Raw genomic sequence first — 24,512 nt, 5'->3', positions numbered from 1 at the left:
GCAGCCTCCTGAAAGGATTACAGCTCATTCCACTAGAGCTGTGGCTTCCACTTGGGCCTTTAAAAATGAGGCTTCTGTTGAACAGATTTGCAAGGCGGCGACTTGGTCTTCGCTTCATACTTTTTTAAAATTTTACAAATTTGATACTTTTGCTTCTTCGGAGGCTATATTTGGGAGAAAGGTTTTACAGGCAGTGGTTCCTTCCATTTAAGTTCCTGCCTTGTCCCTCCCTTCATCCGTGTACTTTAGCTTTGGTATTGGTATCCCATAAGTAATGGATGATCCGTGGACTGGATACACCTTACAAGAGAAAACACAATTTATGCTTACCTGATAAATGTATTTCTCTTGTGGTGTATCCAGTCCACGGCCCGCCCTGTCATTTTAAGGCAGGTAATTTTTAAATTTAAACTACAGTAACCACTACACCCTATGGTTCCTCCTTTCTCGGCATGTTTTCGGTCGAATAACTGGCTATGACAGTTAGGGGAGGAGCTATATTACAGCTCTGCTGTGGGTGTCCTCTTGCAACTTCCTGTTGGGAATGAGAATATCCCACAAGTAATGGATGATTCGTGGACTGGATACACCACAAGAGAAATAAATTTATCAGGTAAGCATAAATTGTGTTTTTTTAAGTCAACTATTGGAACAATAAAGTGTCACTAGTTTGTATGTATGTTAAAATAGCTTGATAATTGAAACAGCTGTATATCGATAAATATATCTGACTTGCTCTATCATCAGGGTCCTGAACACCCAAACCCAGGGAAACCATATACAGCTAGAGGCTTTCCACGTCACTGTTATCTTCCAGACAGTGAGAAAGGAAAAATGGCAAGTATTCATACTTTTTATTCTCACTATAAAACCGTTTTACATCTAGGATCTCCTAGTAATACCTTAACATTTAAATCAATATATTCCATCAATTTAATGTTAATGGGGCTGTAAAGTCAAAATTAAAGGGACAATAAACAACTTGAGATTTTTAAATAACATGTTTAGTTATGCATAAAAATTTTTCCAATATATTTTCATTATTTATTTTTTCCCCTTTTCATGTAATTTCTACTTCTCAGAACATGAACCCCTCCCCCTGCTGACTTCTCAAGGCTAAGCCTACTACATATCTTTCACTAATTGGCTTTAACTGATAAAAACTGCAAAACAGTACTGTACACTAACTTTATGACTGTGGCAAGCCTTGCTGTCTGCAGACTAAAGCCCAGATTGCCCCCCTTGCCCCAAATATGGTGGGTGGAGTTTGGCTATTGAAATATATATGCAGTAAAAAATAATGTTAATTTGTTTTAAAAATGTTAAGACTTGGCTATTGTTATTGTATAGCAACACAACAGAAATGTATTGTGATTGCAAGCTGTTTACTGCCCATTTAAATGGATAGGATAGAGCATGACATAAGCAACCTTCTAATTTTCCTCAATTATCAATGTTGTTTTTTATCTTGGTATTCTTTGTTAAAGAGTAATCTTAGGTGAGATCAGGAGTGTGCATGTGTTTTTAGCCATTTAGCAGCAGTGTTTGCAACATTTTTTTATGCCATATTATATGTTATATAGGCTTGAAAACACTGTATCTGAATCATTAAAGGGACACTAAACCCCAAATTTTTCTTTCATGATTCAGGTAAATAATACAATTTTAAATAACATTCCAATTTACTTCTATTATCTATATTGCTTCATTCTTTATTTATCCGTTGTTGAAGAAATAGCAATGCACATGGGTGAGCCAATCACATGAGAAATCTATGTGCAGCTTCCAATCAGCAGCTACTGAGCATATCTAGATATGCTTTTCAGCAAGGGATATCAAGAGAATGAAGCAAATTAGATAATAGAAGTAAATTAGAAAGTTATTTAAAATTGCATACTTTTACTAAATAATGAATGAAAAAAATTGGGTTTCATGTCCCTTTAAATGTTTCATTTTTACAATTGTGCTTCACTGTATACTTGAAGTTCATCAATATGTATGGAGGATCAGAATGCCTCTTCTATTTGCTACAAAAAACAAAGCAGTCAACCACATATATCTTGAGAAAATAGACTGTGTCACAAGTTAGCACACTAAGAAAAGAGGATATATATCTTGAGACAGGAGTTGTCAAGAATTATCTTAAAGGGACATGAAACACATTTTTTCTTTAATGATTCATATAGAGTATGCGATTTTCAATGACTTTCCAATTAACTTCCATTATTCAATTTGTTTAATTCTTTTTGTATCCTTTGTTGAATGAACAGTTTTGCACTATTGTTAGCAAGCTGAAAACATTGAGTGAGCTAATGACAAAAGTTATGTATGTGGAGCAACTAATCGGCAGCTAACTCTCAGTAGTGCATTGCTGCCCCTGAGCCTTCCTAGGTATGGTTTTCATCAAAGGATATCTAGAGAACAAGTCAAATTAGATAAATGAAGTAATTCGGAAAGTTGTTTCAAAGTGCATACTCTGATTGAATCGTGAAAGAAAAATGTTGGATTTCATATCCCTTTAAGAATTAGTTAGTTTAAAAAAGTAGAGGTCTGGCTACCCACCACCATTGTATGCTACTATACTTCAGCATAATTCATATTTTCAGCTTCTGCAGCTTTATCTCAAGCTGTCCCTACTGTTAATGTTCAGTTCAGCCCCTTTTTGTAAGTGTGGGTTTTCATGTGCATAATTTTTAAATAAATAAAGCGGCTGTAGTCTGTCCCTAGGCATATCCATTAGTTTTTCTAATATAGATAGTTAATTCCAGAGCTAGGCAGTTTACATGGTATGAGAAGGGGCACCACAAATGCACCAGGATTATAGACGGGTAAAGAAAACAGACTGGCATTCCCAGTTCCAAGCTGACTAAACTCCAGTGTACAGCTACGGATGCTCAGTTATCAGCTTCCAGGATTCTTTAACTCAATGGACATTCAACCACTCAAAAAGCTGAACCCAAAGTGAGGCTTCACAAAGAAAGTGATTCAGCACCAACCACCAATGACACTAAGAACAAGCAACCTCAGACAACAGATCCAGTTAGATGTCACACTGCATCCCGTGTGTCCCACACAACAAAGAAAGTGATCCAGCACCAACCACCAAGAACACTAAGAACAAGCAACCTCAGACAACAGATCCAGTTAGATGTCACACTGCATCCCGTGTGTCCCACACAACAAAGAAAGTGATCCAGCACCAACCACCAATGACACTAAGAACAAGCAACCTCAGACAACAGATCCAGTTAGATGTCACACTGCATCCCGTGTGTCCCACACAACAAAGAAAGTGATCCAGCACCAACCACCAATGACACTAAGAACAAGCAACCTCAGACAACAGATCCAGTTAGATGTCACACTGCATCCCGTGTGTCCCACACAACAAAGAAAGTGATCCAGCACCAACCACCAATGACACTATGAACAAGCAACCTCAGACAACAGATCCAGTTAGATGTCACACTGCATCCCGTGTGTCCCACACAACAAAGAAAGCGATCCAGCACCAACCACCAATGACACTAAGAACAAGCAACCTCAGACAACAGATCCAGTTAGATGTCACACTGCATCCCGTGTGTCCCACACAACAAAGAAAGCGATCCAGCACCAACCACTAGGAACGCCTCAGACAACGGATCCAATTATGTCACGCTGCTTCCCGTGTGTCCCACATGACAACGAAAGCAATCCAGCACCAATCGCCAAGAACACCAGGAACAAGCGCCTCAGACGATAGACCCAGTTAGGTGTCATACCTTTATTGCTGTATCTCCTTTTTCCCAGCCTGCAAGAAAAGAAAATAATCAAATTACCAGGAACTGTCTTATCCTTTTTTGTGTTTGTAACCCTTGAGTTAGGAATCCGCATTTGTTTATCTGTTCATTCAGTCTTTACCGACTAGTTTCTTGTTCTGCCATGCACTGCAAGTGTAGGGATTCCTCCTTTTTCAGTCTCACTGGGTCTGTTGCAGTTATAGGTAATTGTTTCTTTGTTGAATATATCATCTCCCAGGCTCTTTATCACCAAGTGGAGAATGGGTCACATGCTATCTGTTGTATTAAATAGTTTAACTGCATTCCCAACTAAGCTAACTCTCACCCCTTTGCTGAAGCCACATTTAACCCTTTTACTTTGTCAGTTTGAGTGCTCTTTCCCTGGGTCTCACATATATATAGTAAAACTGTCATAACCACTCTATTGCCAGGGGCCTAGTGGTTTAAAGGACCATTAAATACCGTAGAATTGCATAATCAATGAATGTATAATAAAAAGACAATGCAATTTCAAATTTGTAGTAGATTTTTTTTCTGACAAATTTCAAAAGTTACTTCTATTTTCCAAAAGAAGCCAATCACAAAAATATATATTCTATGAATTCTTGCACATGCTCAGTAGAAGATGGTGCCTTATAACGTGTACATATAAAAAGATTGTGAACATTTGGAAAAAGGAAGTAAATTGAAACAATGTTTAAAATTGCGTTCTCTGTCCGAATCATGAAATGCTAATATTGACTTTGGTGTTCATTTGACTTTCTATTGCTAGTAATATGCATAAAACACTCATTTGACAATGTAATTGCTAGTAGAACGAATTGATTTAAAGTGAATATCAACTTTCATGATAAAGTGCCCGTTTTTTTTAAAAAAACTATTAAAAACAGGGGCACTTTCATTCATGAAAGTTTACATTGCAACGAATTTTAGAAATACTTACCTTCTTCTCCTGAAACACCAGATCGCGGATCGCCCCACATGCTTCTTCCTGCTGTACTTACACAGCAATGACGAAACCGGCTTTCGCCAATCACGGAGTGGTCTCATCTGATGAACGCTCCTGAGGGGGAAGCCGTGATTGGAGAGAGCTGGTTTCGTCATTGCTGACTAAGTACAGAGGAGCTGCAGGCGTGGGATCGGCGATCCGACATTTCAGGAGAAGAAGGTAAGTATTTGTAAAATCCGGTGCAATATAAACTTTCATGAATGAAAGTGCCCCTGTTTTTAAAGGGACACTGAACCCAAATTTCTCCAACATTGGTGTGTCCGGTCCACGGCATCATCCATTACTTGTGGGATATTCTCCTCCCCTACAGGGAAAGGCAAGGAGAGCACACAGCAAGAGCTGTCCATATAGCTCCCCTTCTGGCTCCGCCCCCCAGTCATTCTCCTTGCCGCTCTGAACAAGTAGCATCTCCACGGGGATGGTGAGGAGTTTGTGGTGTTAGTTGTAGTTTTTTATTTCTTCTATCAAGAGTTTGTTATTTTAAAATAGTGCTGGTATGTACTATTTACTCTGAAACAGAAAGAGATGAAGAGTTCTGTTTAAAAGAGGAGTATGATTTTAGCAGCAGTAACTAAAATCGATTGCTGTTCCCACACAGGACTGTTGAGATGAGAGAACTTCAGTTGGGGGGAACAGTTTGCAGACTTTTCTGCTCAAGGTATGACTAGCCATTTTCTAACAAGACTGTGTAATGCTGGAAGGCTGTCATTTTTCCCTCATGGGGATCGGTAAGCCATTTTCTTAGACTTAGAAAGAATAAAGGGCTTATTATGGGCTATTAACTGGTGGACACTCTTAAGGTCTAAATCGATTGTTTATTTAAGTTTTTATTTAAAGTTTGAAGTGGATTTCACACTTTTATTATTTGGGGAACGTTTTTTATCACCAGGCACTAGTTAAGACACCTTCCCAGTCAGGAAGGGCCTTTCACTATAGTAGGCAGAGCCTCATTTTCGCGCCATTATTGCACAGTTTCTTTTAAGTACAGTGCATGCAGATGCATGTGAGAGGGTCTGGTGTCCACTGAAAAAGTTCCTAGAAGGCTTGAAATACCCCCCTGGGACAGTTGAAGTCACAACAAAGGCTGTGGTTGGGACTGTAGTGGGGTTAAAATTGCAAACGGCTCCGGTTTCCACATTTTAAGGGTTAACAGCTTGAAAATTGGGGTGCAATACTTTGAATTAAGACACTGTGGTGAAAATTTGGTAAAGATTGGACAATTCCTTCATAGTTTTTCACATATTCAGTAATAAAGTGTGCCCTGTTTAACATTTAAAGAGACAGTAACGGTTTTGTTTTAAAACGGTTTTTGTACTTTATTAACCAGTTTAAGCCTGTTTAACATGTCTGTACCTTCTGATAGATCATGTTCTGTATGTATGGAAGCCAATGTGGTTCCCCCTTCAAATATATGTGATAATTGTGCCATAGCGTCCAAACACAGTAAGGACAGTATTGTCACAAATAGTAAGGTTGCCCAGGATGATTCCTCAGATGAAGGAAGTAGAGATAGTTCTACATCTTCTCCTTCTGTGTCTATACCAGTTATGCCCGCGCAGGCGACCCCTAGTACTTCTAGCGCGCCAATGCTTGTTACTATGCAACAATTGACGGCAGTAATGGATAACTCCATAGCTAATATTTTATCCAAAATGCCAGCATTTCAGAGAAAGTGCGATTGCTCTGTTTTAAACACTGTAGAGCAGGAGGGCGCTGATGATAATTTTTCTGTCATACCCTCACACCAGTCTGAAGTGGCAGTGAGGGAGGGTTTCTCAGATGGAGAAATTTCTGATACAGGAAGAATTTCTCAGCAGGCAGAACCTGATGTTGTGACATTTAAATTTAAATCAGAGCATCTCCGCGCATTACTTAAGGAGGTGCTATCTACTCTGGATGATTGTGACAATCTGGTCATCCCAGAAAACTTGTGCAAGATGGACAAGTTCCTAGAGGTCCCGGTGCACCCTGATGCCTTTCCGATACCTAAACGGGTGGCGGACATAGTGAATAAGGAGTGGGAGAAGCCAGGCATACCTTTTGTCCCTCCTCCTATATTTAAGAAATTGTTCCCTATGGTCGACCCCAGGAAGGACATATGGCAAACAGTCCCTAAGGTCGAGGGGGCGGTTTCTACACTAGCCAAACGCACGACCATTCCCATTGAGGACAATTGTGTTTTCAAAGATCCTATGGATAAAAAATTGGAGGGTTTGCTTAAAAAGATTTTTGTACAGCAAGGTTACCTCCTTCAACCTATTTTGTGCATTATTCCTGTCACTACAGCGGCGTGGTTCTGGTTCGAGGAACTGGAAAAGTCGCTCAGTAGGGAGACTCCGTATGAGGAAGTCATGGACAGAATTCACGCACTTAAGTTAGCTAATTCCTTTATTTTAGACGCCGCTTTGCAGTTAGCGAGATTAGCGGCGAAAAATTCAGGGTTTGCAATTGTGGCGCGCAGAGCGCTCTGGCTAAAGTCTTGGTCGGCGGATGTATCTTCCAAGACAAAATTGCTTAATATCCCTTTCAAAGGTAAGACCCTTTTTGGGCCAGAATTGAAAGAAATTATTTCAGACATCACTGGGGGGAAGGGCCATGCCCTCCCACAGGATAGGCCTTTCAAGGCTAAGAATTAGTCCAATTTTCGTTCCTTTTGCAATTTCAGGAACGGACCGGCTTTTAACTCGGCAGCCTCTAGACAAGAGGGTAACGCTTCCCAGACTAAACCAGCTTGGAAACCAATGCAAGGCTGGAATAAGGGTAAACAGGCCAAGAAGCCTGCTGCTGCTACCAAGACAGCATGAAGGGGTAGCCCCCGATCCGGGACTGGATCTAGTAGGGGACAGACTCTCTCTCTTTGCTCAGACTTGGGCAAGAGATGTTCAGGATCCCTGGACACTAGAAATAGTCTCTCAGGGTTATCTTCTAGAATTCAAGGAACTACCCCCAAGGGGTAGGTTCCACATTTCTCACTTATCTTCAAACCAAATAAGTAGACAGGCATTCTTACATTGTGTAGAAGACCTGTTAAAGATGGGAGTGATACACCCAGTTCCAACTGTGGAACAAGGCCAGGGGTTTTTACTCAAATCTGTTTGTAGTTAACAAAGAAGAGGGAACTTTCAGACCAATTCTGGATTTAAAAATTCTAAACAAATTTCTCAGAGTTCCATCGTTCAAAATGGAAACCATTCGAACAATTTTACCTACAATCCAGGAGGGTCAATATATGACTACCATGGATTTAAAGGATGCGTATCTACATATTCCTATCCACAAAGATCATCATCAGTTCCTAAGGTTCCCTTTCTGGACAAACATTATCAGTTCGTGGCTCTCCCATTCGGACTAGCCACTGCTCCCAGAATTTTCACAAAGGTGCTCGGGTCCCTTCTAGCGGTTCTAAGACCAAGGGGCATTGCAGTGGCACCTTATCTGGACGACATTCTAATTCAAGCGTCGTCTCTTTCCAAGGCAAAGGCTCATACAGACATTGTTCTAGCCTTTCTCAGATCTCACGGGTGGAAGGTGAACGTAGAAAAGAGTTCCCTGTCTCCGTCAACAAGAGTTCCCTTTTTGGGAACAATAATAGATTCCTTTGAAATGAAGATCTTCCTGACAGAAGTCAGAAAGTCAAAGCTTCTAAATGCTTGTCAAGTTCTTCTCTCTATTCTGCAGCCTTCCATAGCTCAGTGCATGGAAATAGTAGGGTTGATGGTTGCAGCAATGGACATAGTTCCTTTTGCTCGAATTCATCTAAGACCATTACAACTGTGCATGCTCCAGTAGACAGGATCACCTGTCTCAGGGAATGAGTTTCTGCAGACCAAAGTGGGTCATTGTCACGACCGACGCCAGTCTATCAGGCTGGGGCGCGGTCTGGGATTCCCTGAAAACTCAGGGTTTATGGTCTCGGGAAGAGTCTCTTCTCCCGATCAACATCCTGGAACTGAGAGCGATATTCAATGCTCTCCGGGCTTGGCCTCATCTAGCGAAGGCCGGATACATAAGATTCCAGTCAGATAACATGACAACTGTAGCTTACATCAACCATCAGGGAGGAACAAGGAGTTCCTTGGCGATGAGAGAGGTATCCAAGATCATCAAATGGGCGGAGGATCACTCCTGCCACCTATCTGCAATCCACATCCCAGGAGTAGACAACTGGGAGGCGGATTATCTGAGTCGTCAGATTTTCTATCCGGGGGAGTGGGAACTCCACCCGGAGGTGTTTGCCCAGTTGAATCAATTATGGGGCATTCCAGACATGGATCTGATGGCGTCTCGTCAGAACTTCAAGGTTCCTTGCTACGGGTCCAGATCCAGGGATCCCAAGGCCACTCTAGTGGATGCATTAGTGGCGCCTTTGTCGTTCAACCTAGCTTATGCGTTTCCACCGTTCCCTCTCCTTCCCAGGCTTGTAGCCAGGATCAAACAGGAGAAAGCCTCGGTGATTCTGATAGCTCCTGCGTGGCCGCGCAGGACTTGGTATGCAGACCTGGTGAATATGTCATCGGCTCCACCATGGAAGCTACCTTTGAGACAGGATCTTCTAGTACAAGGTCCATTCGAACATCCAAATCTAATTTCTCTGCAGCTGACTGCTTGGAAATTGAACGTTTGATTTTATCCAAGCGTGGGTTTTCAGATTCAGTGATAGATCCAGAAAACCTGTGTCTAGAAAGATTTATCATAAAATATGGAAAAGATATATCTGTTGGTGGGAATCCAATGGATTCTCCTGGAGTAAGATTAAAATTCCTAAGATCCTCTCCTTTCTACAAGAAGGTTTGGATAAGGGATTGTCAGCGAGTTCTCTAAGAGGACAAATTTCTGCTTTATCTGTCTTGTTATACAAACGACTGGCAGCTGTGCTAGAGGTACAAGCTTTTGTACAGGCTTTAGTCAGAATCAAACCTGTTTACAGACCCTTGACTCCTCCTTGGAGTCTAAATTTAGTTCTTTCAGTTCTTCAGGGGTTCCGTTTGAACCCTTACATTCCATAGATATCAAGTTGCTATCTTGGAAAGTTCTGTTTTTGGTTGCTATTTCTTCTGCTAGAGTTCTGAATTATCTGCTTTGCAGTGTGATCCACCCTATCTGGTGTTCCATTCAGATAAGGTTATTTTGCGTACCAAGCCTGGTTTTCTTCCAAAAGTCGTTTCCAACAAGAATATTAACCAGGAAATAGTTGTTCCTTCTCTGTGCCCGAATCCAGTTTCAAAGAAGGAACGTTTGTTACACAATCTAGATGTAGTCCGTGCTTTAAAGTTCTATTTAGAAGCAACAAAGAATTTTAGACAAACCTCATCCTTGTTTGTCGTTTACTCTTTCTTTCTGGCTGAAAAGCATTATCCGATTGGCTTATGAGACTGCCGGACGGCAGCCTCCTGAACGAATCACAGCTCACTCCACTAGGGCTGTGGCTTCCACATGGGCCTTCAAGAACAAAGCTTCTGTTAATCAGATATGTAAGGCAGCGACTTGGTCTTCTCTGCACACTTTTGCCAAATTTTACAAATTTGATATTTTTGCTTCTTCGGAGGCTGTTTTTGGGAGAAAGGTTTTGCAAGCCGTGGTGCCTTCTGTTTAGGTAACCTGATTTGCTCCCTCCCTTCATCCGTGTCCTAAAGCTTTGGTATTGGTTCCCACAAGTAATGGATGACGTCGTGGACCGGACACACCAATGTTGGAGAAAACAGAATTTATGCTTACCTGATAAATTACTTTCTCCAACGGTGTGTCCGGTCCACGGCCCGTCCTGGTTTTTTAATCAGGTTTGAAAATTTTTTCTTTTTCTTTATACACTACAGTCACCACGGCACCCTATAGTTTCTCCTTTTTCTCCTAACCGTCGGTCGAATGACTGGGGGGCGGAGCCAGAGGGGGAGCTATATGGACAGCTCTTGCTGTGTGCTCTCCTTGCCTTTCCCTGTAGGGGAGGAGAATATCCCACAAGTAATGGATGACGCCGTGGACCGGACACACCGTTGGAGAAAGTAATTTATCAGGTAAGCATAAATTCTGTTTTTTTCTTTTTTTTTTTCTTTCATGATTCATATAGAGCATGCAATTTTAAGCAACTTTCTAATTTACTCCTATTATCAATTTTTCTTTGTTCTCTTGCTATCTTTATTTTAAAAGTAGGAATGTAAATCTTAGCAGCCAGTCCATTTTAGGTTCAGCACCATGGATAGTGCTTGCTTATTAGAGGCTTACATTTACCCATCAATAAGCATGCATAACCCAGGTTCTCAACCAAAAATGGGCCGGCTCCTATGCATCACATTCCTGCTTTTTAAATAAAGATAGCAAGAGAACGAAGAAAAATGTATAATAGGAGTAAATCAAAAAGTTGCTTAAAATTGCATGCTTTATCTGATTCATGAAAGAAAAAATTTGGGTTTAGTGTCCCTTTAATAATTTTTTTTTTTTTTTTTTTAAAAACAGGCACTTTATCATGACAGTTGACACTTGATTTACAGTAATACCAGGCCAGCAGCTTCTAATTAGCTGACCTATTTAGCCAATCCAGTAACAGTGCCTTAAGGAAGGTTATTAGGCTATAAGGTGGCATTACAAAAGCACCCCTGCAGTACTTCTAGATGTTCCAGGTGGGGCTTTTCAGGAATGAAGCATTTAAGGATTGAGCATCACTAACTGAAATAGACATTTCTTTCATGTAATTGGCAAGAGTCCATGACCTAGTGACGTATAGGATATATAATCCTACCAGGAGGGGCAAAGTTTCCCAAATCTCAAAATGCCTATAAATACACCCATCACCACACCCACAATTCAGTTTTACAAACTTTACCTCCTATGGAGGTGGTGAAGTATGTTTGTGCTAAGATTTCTACGTTGATATGCGCTTCTCAGCATTTTGAAGCCTGATTCCTCTCAGAGTACAGCGAATGTCAGAGGGTTGTGAAGGGAGTATCACCTATTGAATGCAATGGTTTTGCTCACGGGAGATCTATTTCTTAGGTTCTCTGTTATCGGTCGTAGAGATTTATCTCCTACCTCCCTTTTCAGATCGACGATATACTCTCAATTTACCATTACCTCTACTGATAACCGTTTCAGTACTGGTTTGGCTATCTGCTATATGTGGATGGGTGTCTTTTGGTAAGTATGTTTTCATTACTTAAGACACTCTCAGCTATGGCACTTTATGTATTAATTTAAAGTTCTAAATATATGTATTGTACTTATATTTGCCATGAGTCAGGTTTATGTATATTTCCTTTTGCAGACTGTCAGTTTCATATTTGGGAAAAGCATATTTAGGGAAATATTTTCTCTTGTTAAGTGTATCCATTCCACGGATCATCCATTACTTGTGGGATATTCTCCTTCCCAACAGGAAGTTGCAAGAGGATCACCCACAGCAGAGCTGCTATATAGCTCCTCCCCTCACTGCCATATCCAGTCATTCTCTTGCAACTCTCAACAAAGATGGATGTAGTAAGAGGAGAGTGGTGTATTATAGTTAGTTTTTTAACTTCAATCAAAAGTTTGTTATTTTTAAATGGTACCGGAGTGTACTGTTTATCTCAGGCAGTATTTAGAAGAAGAATCTGCCTTCATTTTCTATGATCTTAGCAGAAGTAACTAAGAGCCATGGCTGTTCTCACATATTCTGAGGAGTGAGGTAACTTCAGAGGGGAATGGCGTGCAGGTTTTCCTGCAATAAGGTATGTGCAGTTAATATTTTTCTAGGGATGGAATTTGCTAGAAAATGCTGCTGATACCGGATTAATGTAAGTAAAGCCTTAAATGCAGTGATAGCGACTGGTATCAGGCTTATTAATAGAGATACATACTCTTATAAAAGTGTAATATAAAACGTTTGCTGGCATGTTTAATCGTTTTTATATATGTTTGGTGACAAAACTTTTTGGGGTCTAGTTTTTTTCCACATGGCTGGTTTGATTTTTGCCTAGAAACAGTTTCATGAGGCTTAACACTGTTGCAATATGAGTGGGAAGGGCCTATTTTAGTGCTTTTCTGTGCAGCTAAAAATACTGACAGAGACATTCAGCTTCCCTCTGCATGATACAGGACATCTCTGAAGGGCTCAAAAGGCTTCAAAGTCGTGTTTGAGGAGGGTAACAATCACAGTAGACTGTGGCAGTTGTTGTGACTGTGTTTAAGAAAAAAAAAAACATTTGTCATTTATTATTCTGTTTTTGTTATTAAGGGGTTAATCATCCATTTGCAAGTGGGTGCAATGCTCTGCTGACTTGTTACATACACTGTAAAAATTTTGTTAGTGTAACTGCCTTTTTTCACTGTTATTTCAAATTTTGTCAAAATTTGTTTCTCTTAAAGGCACAGTAACGTTTTTTTATATTGCTTATTAACTTGCTTTAAAGTGTTTTCCAAGCTTGCTAGTCTCATTGCTAGTCTGTACAAACATGTCTGAAACAGAGAATACTTGTTCATTATGTTTAAAAGCCATTGTGGAGCCCCATAGGAGAATGTGTACTAAATGTATTGATTTCACCTTAAACAATAAAGATCAGTCTTTATCTATAAAAGAATTGTCACCAGAGGGGTCTGTCGAGGGGGAAGTTATGCCGACTAACTCTCCCCACTAACTCTCCTTCGCCTCCCGCTCAAGGGACGCACGCTAATATGGCGCCAAGTACATCAGGTACGCCCATAGCGATTACTTTGCAGGACATGGCTGCAATCATGAATAATACCCTGTCAGAGGTATTATCCAGATTGCCTGAATTGAGAGGCAAGCGCGATAGCTCTGGGGTTAGACAAGGTACAGAGCGCTTAGATGCTGTAAGAGCCATGTCTGATACTGCGTCATAATATGCAGAACCTGAGGACGGAGAGCTTCAGTCTGTGGGTGACGTCTCTGAATCGGGGAGACCTGATTCAGAGATTTCTAATTTTAAATTTAAGATTGAGAACCTCCGTGTATTGCTTGGGGAGGTATTAGCTGCTCTGAATGACTGTGACACAATTGCAGTGCCAGAGAAATTGTGTAGGCTGGATAAATACTATGCAGTGCCGGTGAGTACTGATGTTTTTCCAATACCTAAAAGGCTTACAGAAATTATTAGTAAGGAGTGGGATAGGCCCGGTGTGCCCTTTTCCCCACCTCCTATATTTAGAAAAATGTTTCCAATAGATGCCACTACACGGGACTTATGGCAGACTGTCCCTAAGGTGGAGGGAGCAGTTTCTACTTTAGCAAAGCGTACCACTATCCCGGTTGAGGACAGTTGTGCTTTTTCAGATCCAATGGATAAAAAATTAGAGGGTTACCTTAAGAAAATGTTTATTCAACAAGGTTTTATTTTACAGCCCCTTGCATGCATTGCGCCTGTCACTGCTGCGGCGGCATTCTGGTTTGAGGCCCTGGAAGAGGCCATCCATACAGCTCCATTGACTGAAATTGTTGACAAGCTTAGAACTCTTAAGCTAGCTAACTCATTTGTTTCTGATGCCATTGTTCATTTGACTAAACTAACGGCTAAGAATTCCGGATTCGCCATCCAGGCGCGTAGCGCGCTATGACTCAAATCCTGGTCAGCTGATGTGACTTCAAAGTCTGAGGCCTAGATTTGGAGTTCGGCGGTAGCCGTCAAAACCAGCGTTAGAGGCTCCTAACGCTGGTTTTGGCCGCCCGCTGGTATTTGGAGTCAGTGATTAAAGGGTCTAACGCTCACTTTTCAGCCGCGACTTTTCCATACCGCAGATCCCCCTACGCCATTTGCGTAGCCTATCTTTTCAATGGGATCTTTCTAACGCTGGTATTTAGAGTCGTTTCTGAAGTGAGCGTTAGAGCTCTAACGACAAGATTCCAGCCGCCTGAAAATAGCAGGAGTTAAGAGCTTTCTGGCTAACGCCGGTTCATAAAGCTCTTAACTACTGTACCCTAAAGTACACTAACACCCATAAACTACCTATGTACCCCTAAACCGAGCTCCCCCCACATCGCCGCCACTCGATTAAAATTTTTAACCCCTAATCTGCCGACCGCCACCTACGTTATACTTATGTACCCCTAATCTGCTGCCCCTAACCCCGCCGACCCCTGTATTACATTTATTAACCCCTAACCTGCCCCCCACAACGTCGCCGCCAGCTACTTAAAATAATTAACCCCTAATCTTCCGACCGCAAAGCGCCGCCACCTACGTTATCCCTATGTACCCCTAATCTGCTGCCCCTAACCCCGCCGACCCCTGTATTACATTTATTAACCCCTAATCTGCCCCCCTCAACGTCGCCGACACCTGCCTACACTTATTAACCCCTAATCTGCCGAGCGGACCTGAGCGCTACTATAATAAAGTTATTAACCCCTAATCCGCATCACTAACCCTATCATAAATAGTATTAACCCCTAATCTGCCCTCCCTAACATCGCCGACAGCTACCTTCAATTATTAACCCCTAATCTGCCGAGCGGACCTCACCGCTATTCTAATAAATGTATTAACCCCTAAAGCTAAGTCTAACCCTAACACTAACACCCCCCTAAGTTAAATATAATTTACATCTAACGAAATAAATTAACTCTTATTAAATAAATTATTCCTATTTAAAGCTAAATACTTACCTGTAAAATAAATCCTAATATAGCTACAATATAAATTATAATTATATTATAGCTATTTTAGGATTAATATTTATTTTACAGGCAACTTTGTAATTATTTTAACCAGGTACAATAACTATTAAATAGTTAAGAACTATTTAATAGTTACCTAGTTAAAATAATAACAAATTTACCTGTAAAATAAATCCTAACCTAAGATATAATTAAACCTAACACTACCCTATCAATAAAATAATTAAATAAACTACCTACAATTACCTACAATTAACCTAACACTACACTATCAATAAATAAATTAAACACAATTGCTACAAATAAATACAATTAAATAAACTATCTAAAGTACAAAAAATAAAAAAGAACTAAGTTACAAAAAATAAAAAAATATTTACAAACATAAGAAAAATATTACCACAATTTTAAACTAATTACACCTACTCTAAGCCCCCTAATAAAATAACAAAGCCCCCCAAAATAAAAAATTCCCTACCCTATTCTAAATTAAAAAAGTTACAAGCTCTTTTACCTTACCAGCCCTGAACAGGGCCCTTTGCGGGGCATGCCCCAAGAATTTCAGCTCTTTTGCCTGTAAAAAAAAACATACAATACCCCCCCCCAACATTACAACCCACCACCCACATACCCCTAATCTAACCCAAACCCCCCTTAAATAAACCTAACACTAAGCCCCTGAAGATCTTCCTACCTTGTCTTCACCATCCAGGTATCACCGATCCGTCCTGGCTCCAAGATCTTCATCCAACCCAAGCGGGGGTTGGCGATCCATAATCCGGTCCAGAAGAGGCTCCAAAGTCTTCCTCCTATCCGGCAAGAAGAGGACATCCGGACCGGCAAACATCTTCTCCAAGCGGCATCTTCGATCTTCTTCCATCCGGAGCGAAGCGGCAGGATCCTGAAGACCTCCAGCGCGGAACATCCATCCGGACCGACGACTGAACGACGAATGACTGTTCCTTTAAGGGACGTCATCCAAGATGGCGTCCCTCGAATTCCGATTGGCTGATAGGATTCTATCAGCCAATCGGAATTAAGGTAGGAATTTTCTGATTGGCTGATGGAATCAGCCAATCAGAATCTAGTTCAATCCGATTGGCCGATCCAATCAGCCAATCAGATTGAGCTCGCATTCTTGTAATCTTTTTTATTTTTTGTAATTTAGTGTGTTTTTTTTGGTAATTTAGTTTAGTTAATATAATTGTAGATAATTGTAGATAGTTAATTTAATGATAGTGTAGTGTTAGGTTTAATTGTAACTTAGGTTAGGATTTATTTTACAGGTAATTTTGTAATTATTTTATCTAGGTAGCTATTAAATAGTTATTAACTATTTAATAGCTATTGTACCTGGTTAAAATAATTACAAAGTTGCCTGTAAAATAAATATTAATCCTAAAATAGCTATAATATAATTATAATTTATATTGTAGCTATATTAGTATTTATTTTACAGGTAAGTATTTAGCTTTAAATAGGAATAAGTTATTTAATAAGAGTTAATTTATTTCGTTAGATAAATATTATATTTAACTTAGGGGGGTGTTAGTGTTAGGGTTAGACTTAGCTTTAGGGGTTAATCCATTTATTAGAATAGCGGTGAGCTCCGATCGGAAGATTAGGGGTTAATAATTGAAGTTAGGTGTCGGCGATGTTAGGGAGGGCAGATTAGGGGTTAATACTATTTATGATAGGGTTAGTGAGGCGGATTAGGGGTTAATAACTTTATTATAGTAGCGCTCAGGTCCGCTCGGCAGATTAGGGGTTAATAAGTGTAGGCAGGTGTCGGCGACGTTGTGGGGGGCAGGTTAGGGGTTAATAAATATAATATAGGGGTCGGCGGTGTTAGGGGTAGCAGATTAGGGGTACATAGGGAGAACGTAGGTTGCGGCGGTTTACGGAGCGGCAGATTAGGGGTTAAAAAAAATATGCAGGGGTCAGCGATAGCGGGGGCGGCAGATTAGGGGTTAATAAGTGTAAGGGTAGGGGTGTTTAGACTCGGGGTACATGTTAGGGTGTTAGGTGCAGACGTAGGAAGTGTTTCCCCATAGGAAACAATGGGGCTGCGTTAGGAGCTGAACGCTGCTTTTTTGCAGGTGTTAGGTTTTTTTTCAGCTCAAACAGCCCCATTGTTTCCTATGGGAGAATCGTGCACGAGCACGTTTTTGAGGCCGGCCGCGTCCGTAAGCAACTCTGGTATCGAGAGTTGCATTTGCGGTAAAAATTCTCTACGCTCCTTTTTTGGAGCCTAACGCAGCATTTGTTTGACATCTCGATACCAGAGTTAATTTTATGGTGCGGCCAGAAAAAAGCCCGCGGAGCGTTAACAGCCCTTTTACCGCCGAACTCCAAATCTAGGCCTAAATTACTCAACATTCCTTTCAAGGGGCAGACCTTATTCGGGCCTGGTTTGAAAGAAATTATTGCTGACATTACTGGAGGTTAGGGTCATACCCTTTCTCTGGACAGGGCCAAATCAAAGGCCAAACAGTCTAATTTTCGTGCCTTTCGAAATTTCAAGGCAGGTGCAGCATCAACTTCCTCTGCTTCAAAACAAGAGGGAACTTTTGCTCAATCCAAGCAGGCCTGGAAACCTAACCAGTCCTGGAACAAGGGCAAGCAGGCCAGAAAGCCTGCTACTGCCTCTAAGACAGCATGAAGGAGCGGCCCCCTATCCGACAACGGATCTAGTAGGGGGCAGACTCTCTCTCTTCGCCCAGGCGTGAGCAAGAGATGTTCAGGATCCCTGGGCATTGGAGATCATATCTCAGGGATATCTTCTGGACTTCAAAGCTTCTCCTCCACAAGGGAGATTTCACCTTTCAAGATTAACTGCAAACCAGATAAAGAAAGAGGCATTCCTAAACTGCGTACAAGATCTCCTTGTAATGGGAGTGATCCATCCAGTTCCGCGGACGGAACAAGGACAGGGGTTTTATTCAAATCTGTTTGTGGTTCCCAATTAAGAGGGAACCTTCAGACCAATTTTGGATTTAAAGATCCTAAACAAATTCCTCAGAGTTCCGTCATTCAAGATGGAAACTATTCGAACCATTTTACCCATGATCCAAGAGGGTCAGTACATGACCACAGTGGACTTAAAGGATGCCTACCTTCACATTCCGATTCACAAGAATCATCATCAGTTCCTGAGGTTTGCCTTTCTAGACAGGCATTACCAATTTGTAGCTCTTCCATTCGGGTTGGCTACAGCCCCAAGAATTTTTACAAAGGTTCTGGGCTCTCTTCTGGCGGTCCTAAGACCGCGAGGCATAGCGGTGGCTCCTTACCTGGACGATATCCTGATACAGGCGTCAAGCTTTCAAATTGCCAAATCTCATACAGAGATAGTTCTGGCATTCCTGAGGTTGCATGGGTGGAAAGTGAACAAAGAAAAGAGTTCTCTATCTCCTCTCACAAGGGTTTCCTTCCTAGGGACTCTAATAGATTCTGTAGAAATGAAAATTTACCTTTCGGAGTCCAGGTTATCAAAACTTCTAAATGCTTGCCGTGTTCTTCACTCCATTCTGCGCCCCACGGTGGCTCAGTGCATGGAAGTAATTGTCTTAATGGTAGCGGCGATGGACATAGTGCCATTCGCACGCCTGCATCTCAGACCGCTGCAATTATGCATGCTCAGTCAGTGGAATGGGGATTACACAGATTTGTCCCCTCTACTAATCTGGATCAGGAAACCAGAGATTCTCTTCTCTGGTGGTTATCTCTGGCCCATGTGTCCAAGGGTATGACCTTTCGCAGACCAGATTGGACAATTGTAACAACAGATGCCAACCTTCTAGGTTGGGGTGCAGTCTGGAACTCCCTGAAGGCTCTGGGTTCATGGACTCAGGAGGAGAAACTCCTCCCAATAAATATTCTGGAGTTAAGAGCAATATTCAATGCTCTTCTGGCTTGGCCTCAGCTAGCAACACTGAGGTTCATCAGATTTCAGTCGGACAACATCACGACTGTGGCTTACATCAACCATCAAGGGGGAACCAGGAGTTCCCTAGCAATGTCAGAAGTCTCCAAGATAATTCGCTGGGCAGAGACTCACTCTTGCCACCTGTCAGCGATCCATATCACAGGTGTAGAGAACTGGGAGGCGGATTTTCTAAGTCGTCAGACTTTTCATTCGGGGGAATGGGAACTCCATCCTGAGGTGTTTGCTCAATTGGTTCTCCGTTGGGGCAAACCAGAATTGGATCTCATGGCGTCTCACCAGAACGCCAAGCTTCCTTGTTACGGATCCAGGTCCAGGGACCCAGAAGCGGCACTGATAGATGCTCTAGCAGCGCCTTGGTTCTTCAACCTGGCTTATGTGTTTCCACCGTTTCGTCTGCTCCATCGTCTGATTGCCAAAATCAAACAGGAAAGAGCATCGGTGATATTGATAGCGCTTGCGTGGCCACGCAGGACCTGGTATGCAGACCTAGTGGACATGTCATCCTTTCCACCATGGACTCTGCCTTTGAGACAAGACCTTCTAATACAAGGTCCTTTCAATCATCCGAATCTACTTTCTCTGAGACTGACTGCATGGAGATTGAACGCTTGATCCTATCAAAGCGTGGCTTCTCCGAGTCAGTAATTGATACCTTAATACAGGCACGAAAGCCTGTCACCAGGAAAATTTACCACAAGATATGGCGTAAATATCTTCATTGGTGTGAATCCAAGAATTACTCATGGAGTAGGGTTAGGATTCCTAGGATATTGTCCTTCCTCCAAGAGGGTTTGAACAAAGGATTATCAGCTAGTTCTTTAAAGGGACAGATTTCTGCTCTGTCTTTTCTTTTACACAAGCGTCTGGCAGAAGTTCCAGACGTTCAGGCATTTTGTCAGGCTTTAGTTAGAATTAAGCCTGTGTTTAAACCTGTTGCTCCTCCATGGAGCTTAAACTTGGTTCTTAAAGTTCTTCAAGGGGTTCCGTTTGAACCCCTTCATTCTATTGATATCAAACTTCTTTCATGGAAAGTTCTTTTTCTGATGGCTATTTCCTCGGCTCGAAGAGTCTCGGAGTTATCTGCCTTACATTGTGATTCTCCTTATCTGATCTTTCATTCAGATAAAGTTGTTCTGCGTACAAAACCTGGGTTTTTACCTAAGGTGGTTTCTAACAAGAATATCAATCAATAGATTGTTGTTCCATCATTATGTCCTAATCCTTCTTCAAAGAAGGAACGTCTTTTGCATAATGTAGACGTAGTCCATGCCTTGAAGTTTTACTTACAGGCTACTAAAGATTTTCGCCAAACATCTAACCTGTTTGTTGTTTACTCTGGACAGAGGAGAGGTCAGAAGGCCTCGGCAACCTCTCTTTCTTTTTGGCTTCGGAGTATAATACGTCTAGCCTATGAGACTGCTGCACAGCAGCCTCCTGAAAGGATTACAGCTCATTCTACTAGAGCTGTGGCTTCCACCTGGGCCTTTAAAAATGAGGCCTCTGTTGAACAGATTTGCAAGGCTGCAACTTGGTCTTCCCTTCATACTTTTTCCAAATTTTCCAAATTTGATACTTTTGCTTCTTCGGAGGCTGTTTTTGGGAGAAAGGTTCTACAGGCAGTGGTTCCTTCCGTTTAAGTTCCTGCCTTGTCCCTCCCATCATCCGTGTACTTTAGCTTTGGTATTGGTATCCCACAAGTAATGGATGATCTGTGGACTGGATACACTTAACAAGAGAAAACATAATTTATGCTTACCTGATAAATTTATTTCTCTTGTAGTGTATCCAGTCCATGGCCCGCCCTGTCCTTTTCAGGCAGGTCTAAATTTTAATTAAACTACAGTCACCACTGCACCCTATGGTTTCTCCTTTCTCGGCTTGTTTCGGTCGAATGACTGGATATGGCAGTGAGGGGAGGAGCTATATAGCAGCTCTGCTGTGGGTGATCCTCTTGCAACTTCCTGTTGGGAAGTAGAATATCCCACAAGTAATGGATGATCCATGGACTGGATACACTACAAGAGAAATAAATTTATCAGGTATGCATAAATTATATTTTTTCTTACCTGGGGTATAGTCTTTTTTTCTATTGACTATTTTCTCTTTAAATTTCGCTGGGAAAATTAGGCTCGCGAGGGCACAAAATGCCAAAGTTTATTGCGTCATTCTTGGAATTTTTTTATTGCGTCATTCTTGGAATTTTTTTGGCGCAAAGTTACATCTGATGATGCTAATTCGTAATTTCCGGCCTCTTAGTTGATGCCGAGTTCCTTGCACAAGGTTGCGTCGCCAATGACGCGAGTGTGTCATTTCTGGATGTTGTTAGCTCCAAAAAATGTTTCAGTCATACTTGGCGCCAAATAACTTCATTATTTAAAACCCCATTCCTATGTTCCTCCTGCCTTTTTCTATGTTAGAGGGCTATGTTTGCATTTTTTCCCCATTCCTGAAACTGCCATATAAGGAAATTGATTATTTTGCTTTATATGTTGTTTTTTCTCTTACATTTGCAAGATGTCTCAATCTGATCCTGTCTCAGAAACCACTGTTGGAACCCTACTGCCTGATAACAGTTCTACCAAAGCTAAGTGCATTTTTTGTAAATTTGTGGAGATTATATCTCCAGCTGTGGTATGTAATAGTTGTCATGATAAGCTTTTACATGCAGAGAATGTGTCCATCAGTAATAGTACTATGCCTGTTGTTCCTTCAACATCTAATGTTCAAGATATACCTGTGAATATAAAAGATTTTATTGCTGATGCGATTCAGAAGGCTTTGTCTGCCATCCAGCCTTCTAATAAACATAAAAGGTCTTTTAAAACTTCTCATAAAGTTGATGAAATTTCTAATGGCCGACAACATACTGAATTATCCTCATCTGACGAGGATCTATCTGATTCAGAAGATCCTTCCTCAGATATTGACACTGACAAATCTACTTATTTATTTAAAATGGAGTATATTTGTTCCTTGTTAAAAGAAGTGTTGATTACATTGGAAATTGCGGAAACTAGTCCTCTTGATATTAAAACTAGTAAACGTTTAAATTCTGTTTATAAACCTCCTGTGGTTACTCCAGAGGTTTTCCAGTTCCTGATGCTATTTCTGATATGATTTCTAAGGAATGGAATAGGCCTGGTACTTCTTTTATTCCTTCTTCAAGGTTTAAAAAATCGTATCCTTTGCCAGCAGTTAGATTGGAGTTTTGGGAAAAGATCCCCAAAGTTGATGGGGCTATTTCTACTCTTGCTAAACGTACTACTATTCCTATGGAAGATAGTACTTTTTTTTTAAAGACCCTTTAGATAGGAAACTTGAATCTTATCTAAGGAAAGCTTATTTATATTCTGGTCATCTCCTCAGGCCTGCCATTTCTATGGCTGATGTTACAGCTGCATCAGCTTTCTGGTTGGAACGTTTAGCGCAACAGGAAACGGATCCTGATTTGTCTAGCATTGTTCGCTTGCTTCAACATGCTAATCATTTTATTTGTGATGCCATTTTTGATATCATCAAAATTGATGTTAAATCTATGTCTTTAGCTATTTTAGCTAGAAGAGCTTTGTGGCTTAAATATTGGAATGCTGACATGGTATCTAAGTCTAGATTACTATCTCTTTCTTTCCAAGGTAATAAGTTATTTGGTTCTCGGTTGGATTCGATTATTTCAACTGTCACTGGGGGGAAGGGAGTTTTTTTGCCTCAGGATAAAAGACCTAAGGGTAAATCTAAAGCTTCTAACCACTTTCATTCCTTTCGACAAAATAAGGCACAGAAATCTAATCCTTCCCCCAAAGAATCTGGTTCCAATTGGAAACCTTCAAGTTGGAGCAAATCCAAACAATTTAAGAAACCAAAGCCAGTCCCCAAGTCTGCATGAAGGTGCAGCCCTCATTCCAGCTCAGCAGGTAGGGGGCAGATTAAGATTCTTCCAAAACATTTGGGCAGACTCTGTCCAAAATCATTGGATTCAGAGTATTGTTTCTCAAGGGTATCGAAAAGGATTCAGAGTAAGACCTCCTGTGAGAAGGTTTTTTCTCTCACGCATCCCAGTAAATCCAGTAAAGGCTCAAGCTTTTATGAAGTGTGTTTCAGACCTGGAGCTTTCAGGGGTAATCATACCAGTTCCATTTCAGGAACAGGGTTTGGGGTTTTATTCAAATTTATTCATTGTCCCAAAGAAAGAAAATTCTTTCAGGCCAGTTCTGGATCTGAACATTTTTGAATCCTTATGTAAGAGTGCCAACTTTCAAAATGGTTACTATAAGGACTATTCTGCCTTTTGTTCAGCAAGGGCATTATATGTCCACAATAGACTTTCAGGATGCTTATCTTCATATTCCGATTCATCCAGACCATTATCAGTTTCTGAGATTCTATTTTTAAGACAAGCATTACCAATTTGTCGCTCTTCCTTTTGGCCTAGTGACAGCTCCACAAATCTTTTCGAAGGTTCTCAGTGCCCTACTCTCTCTAATCAGAGAACAAGGTATTGCGGTATTTCCTTATTTGGACGATATCTTGGTACTAGCTCAGTCTTTGCATTCTGCAGAATCTCACACAACTCAACTAGTGTTGTTTCTTCAAAGACATGGTTGGAGGATCAATTTACCAAAACGTTCTTTGATTCCTCAGACAAGGGTCAACTTTTTAGGTTTCCAGATAGATTAAGTGTCCATGACTCTGTCTCTAACAGACAAGCTCTAACAGACAAGAGACGATTAAAATTGGTTTCAGCTTGTCGGAACCTTCGGTCTCAGTCATTCCCTTCAGTGGCTATGGGCATGGAAGTTTTAGGTCTCATGACTGCAGCATCGAACACGATCCCCTTTGCTCTAGTGACTCTTGTGTGGAGTTCCACATCTTTGGTATTTCTATCCCATACGTCACTAGCTCATGGACTCTTGCCAATTACATGAAAGAAAACATAATTTATGTAAGAACTTACCTGATAAATTAATTTCTTTCATATTGGCAAGAGTCCATGAGACCCACCCTTTTTATGGTGGTTATGATTTTTTTGTATAAAGCACAATTATTTCCAAATTCCTTTGTTGATGCTTTTTACTCCTTTCTTTTTCACCCCACTACTTGGCTAATCGTTAAACTGAATTGTGGGTGTGATGAGGGGCGTATTCATAGGCATTTTGAGGTTTGGGAAACTTTGCC

General features: G+C 41.1%; 1 protein-coding gene across 3 annotated transcripts in view; it reads left to right on the top strand.

The window, feature by feature from the left end:
* DTX2 (deltex E3 ubiquitin ligase 2) overlaps positions 1 to 24,512 on the top strand; it is a 284,538-nt gene that overhangs the window by 248,810 nt on the left and 11,216 nt on the right. For all 3 annotated transcript variants that reach the window (XM_053707411.1, XM_053707410.1, XM_053707408.1), the window contains one exon: positions 748 to 837. In XM_053707411.1, coding sequence (XP_053563386.1) covers positions 748 to 837 — 90 coding nt within the window. The remainder of the gene's footprint in view (positions 1 to 747; positions 838 to 24,512) is intronic.

Source organism: Bombina bombina, chromosome 3 (genome assembly GCF_027579735.1).
Source record: "Bombina bombina isolate aBomBom1 chromosome 3, aBomBom1.pri, whole genome shotgun sequence".
NCBI lineage: Eukaryota > Metazoa > Chordata > Amphibia > Anura > Bombinatoridae > Bombina > Bombina bombina.
The sequence above is the reverse complement of the archived record's forward strand: the minus strand, read 5'-3'. Positions and strand labels throughout refer to the sequence as shown.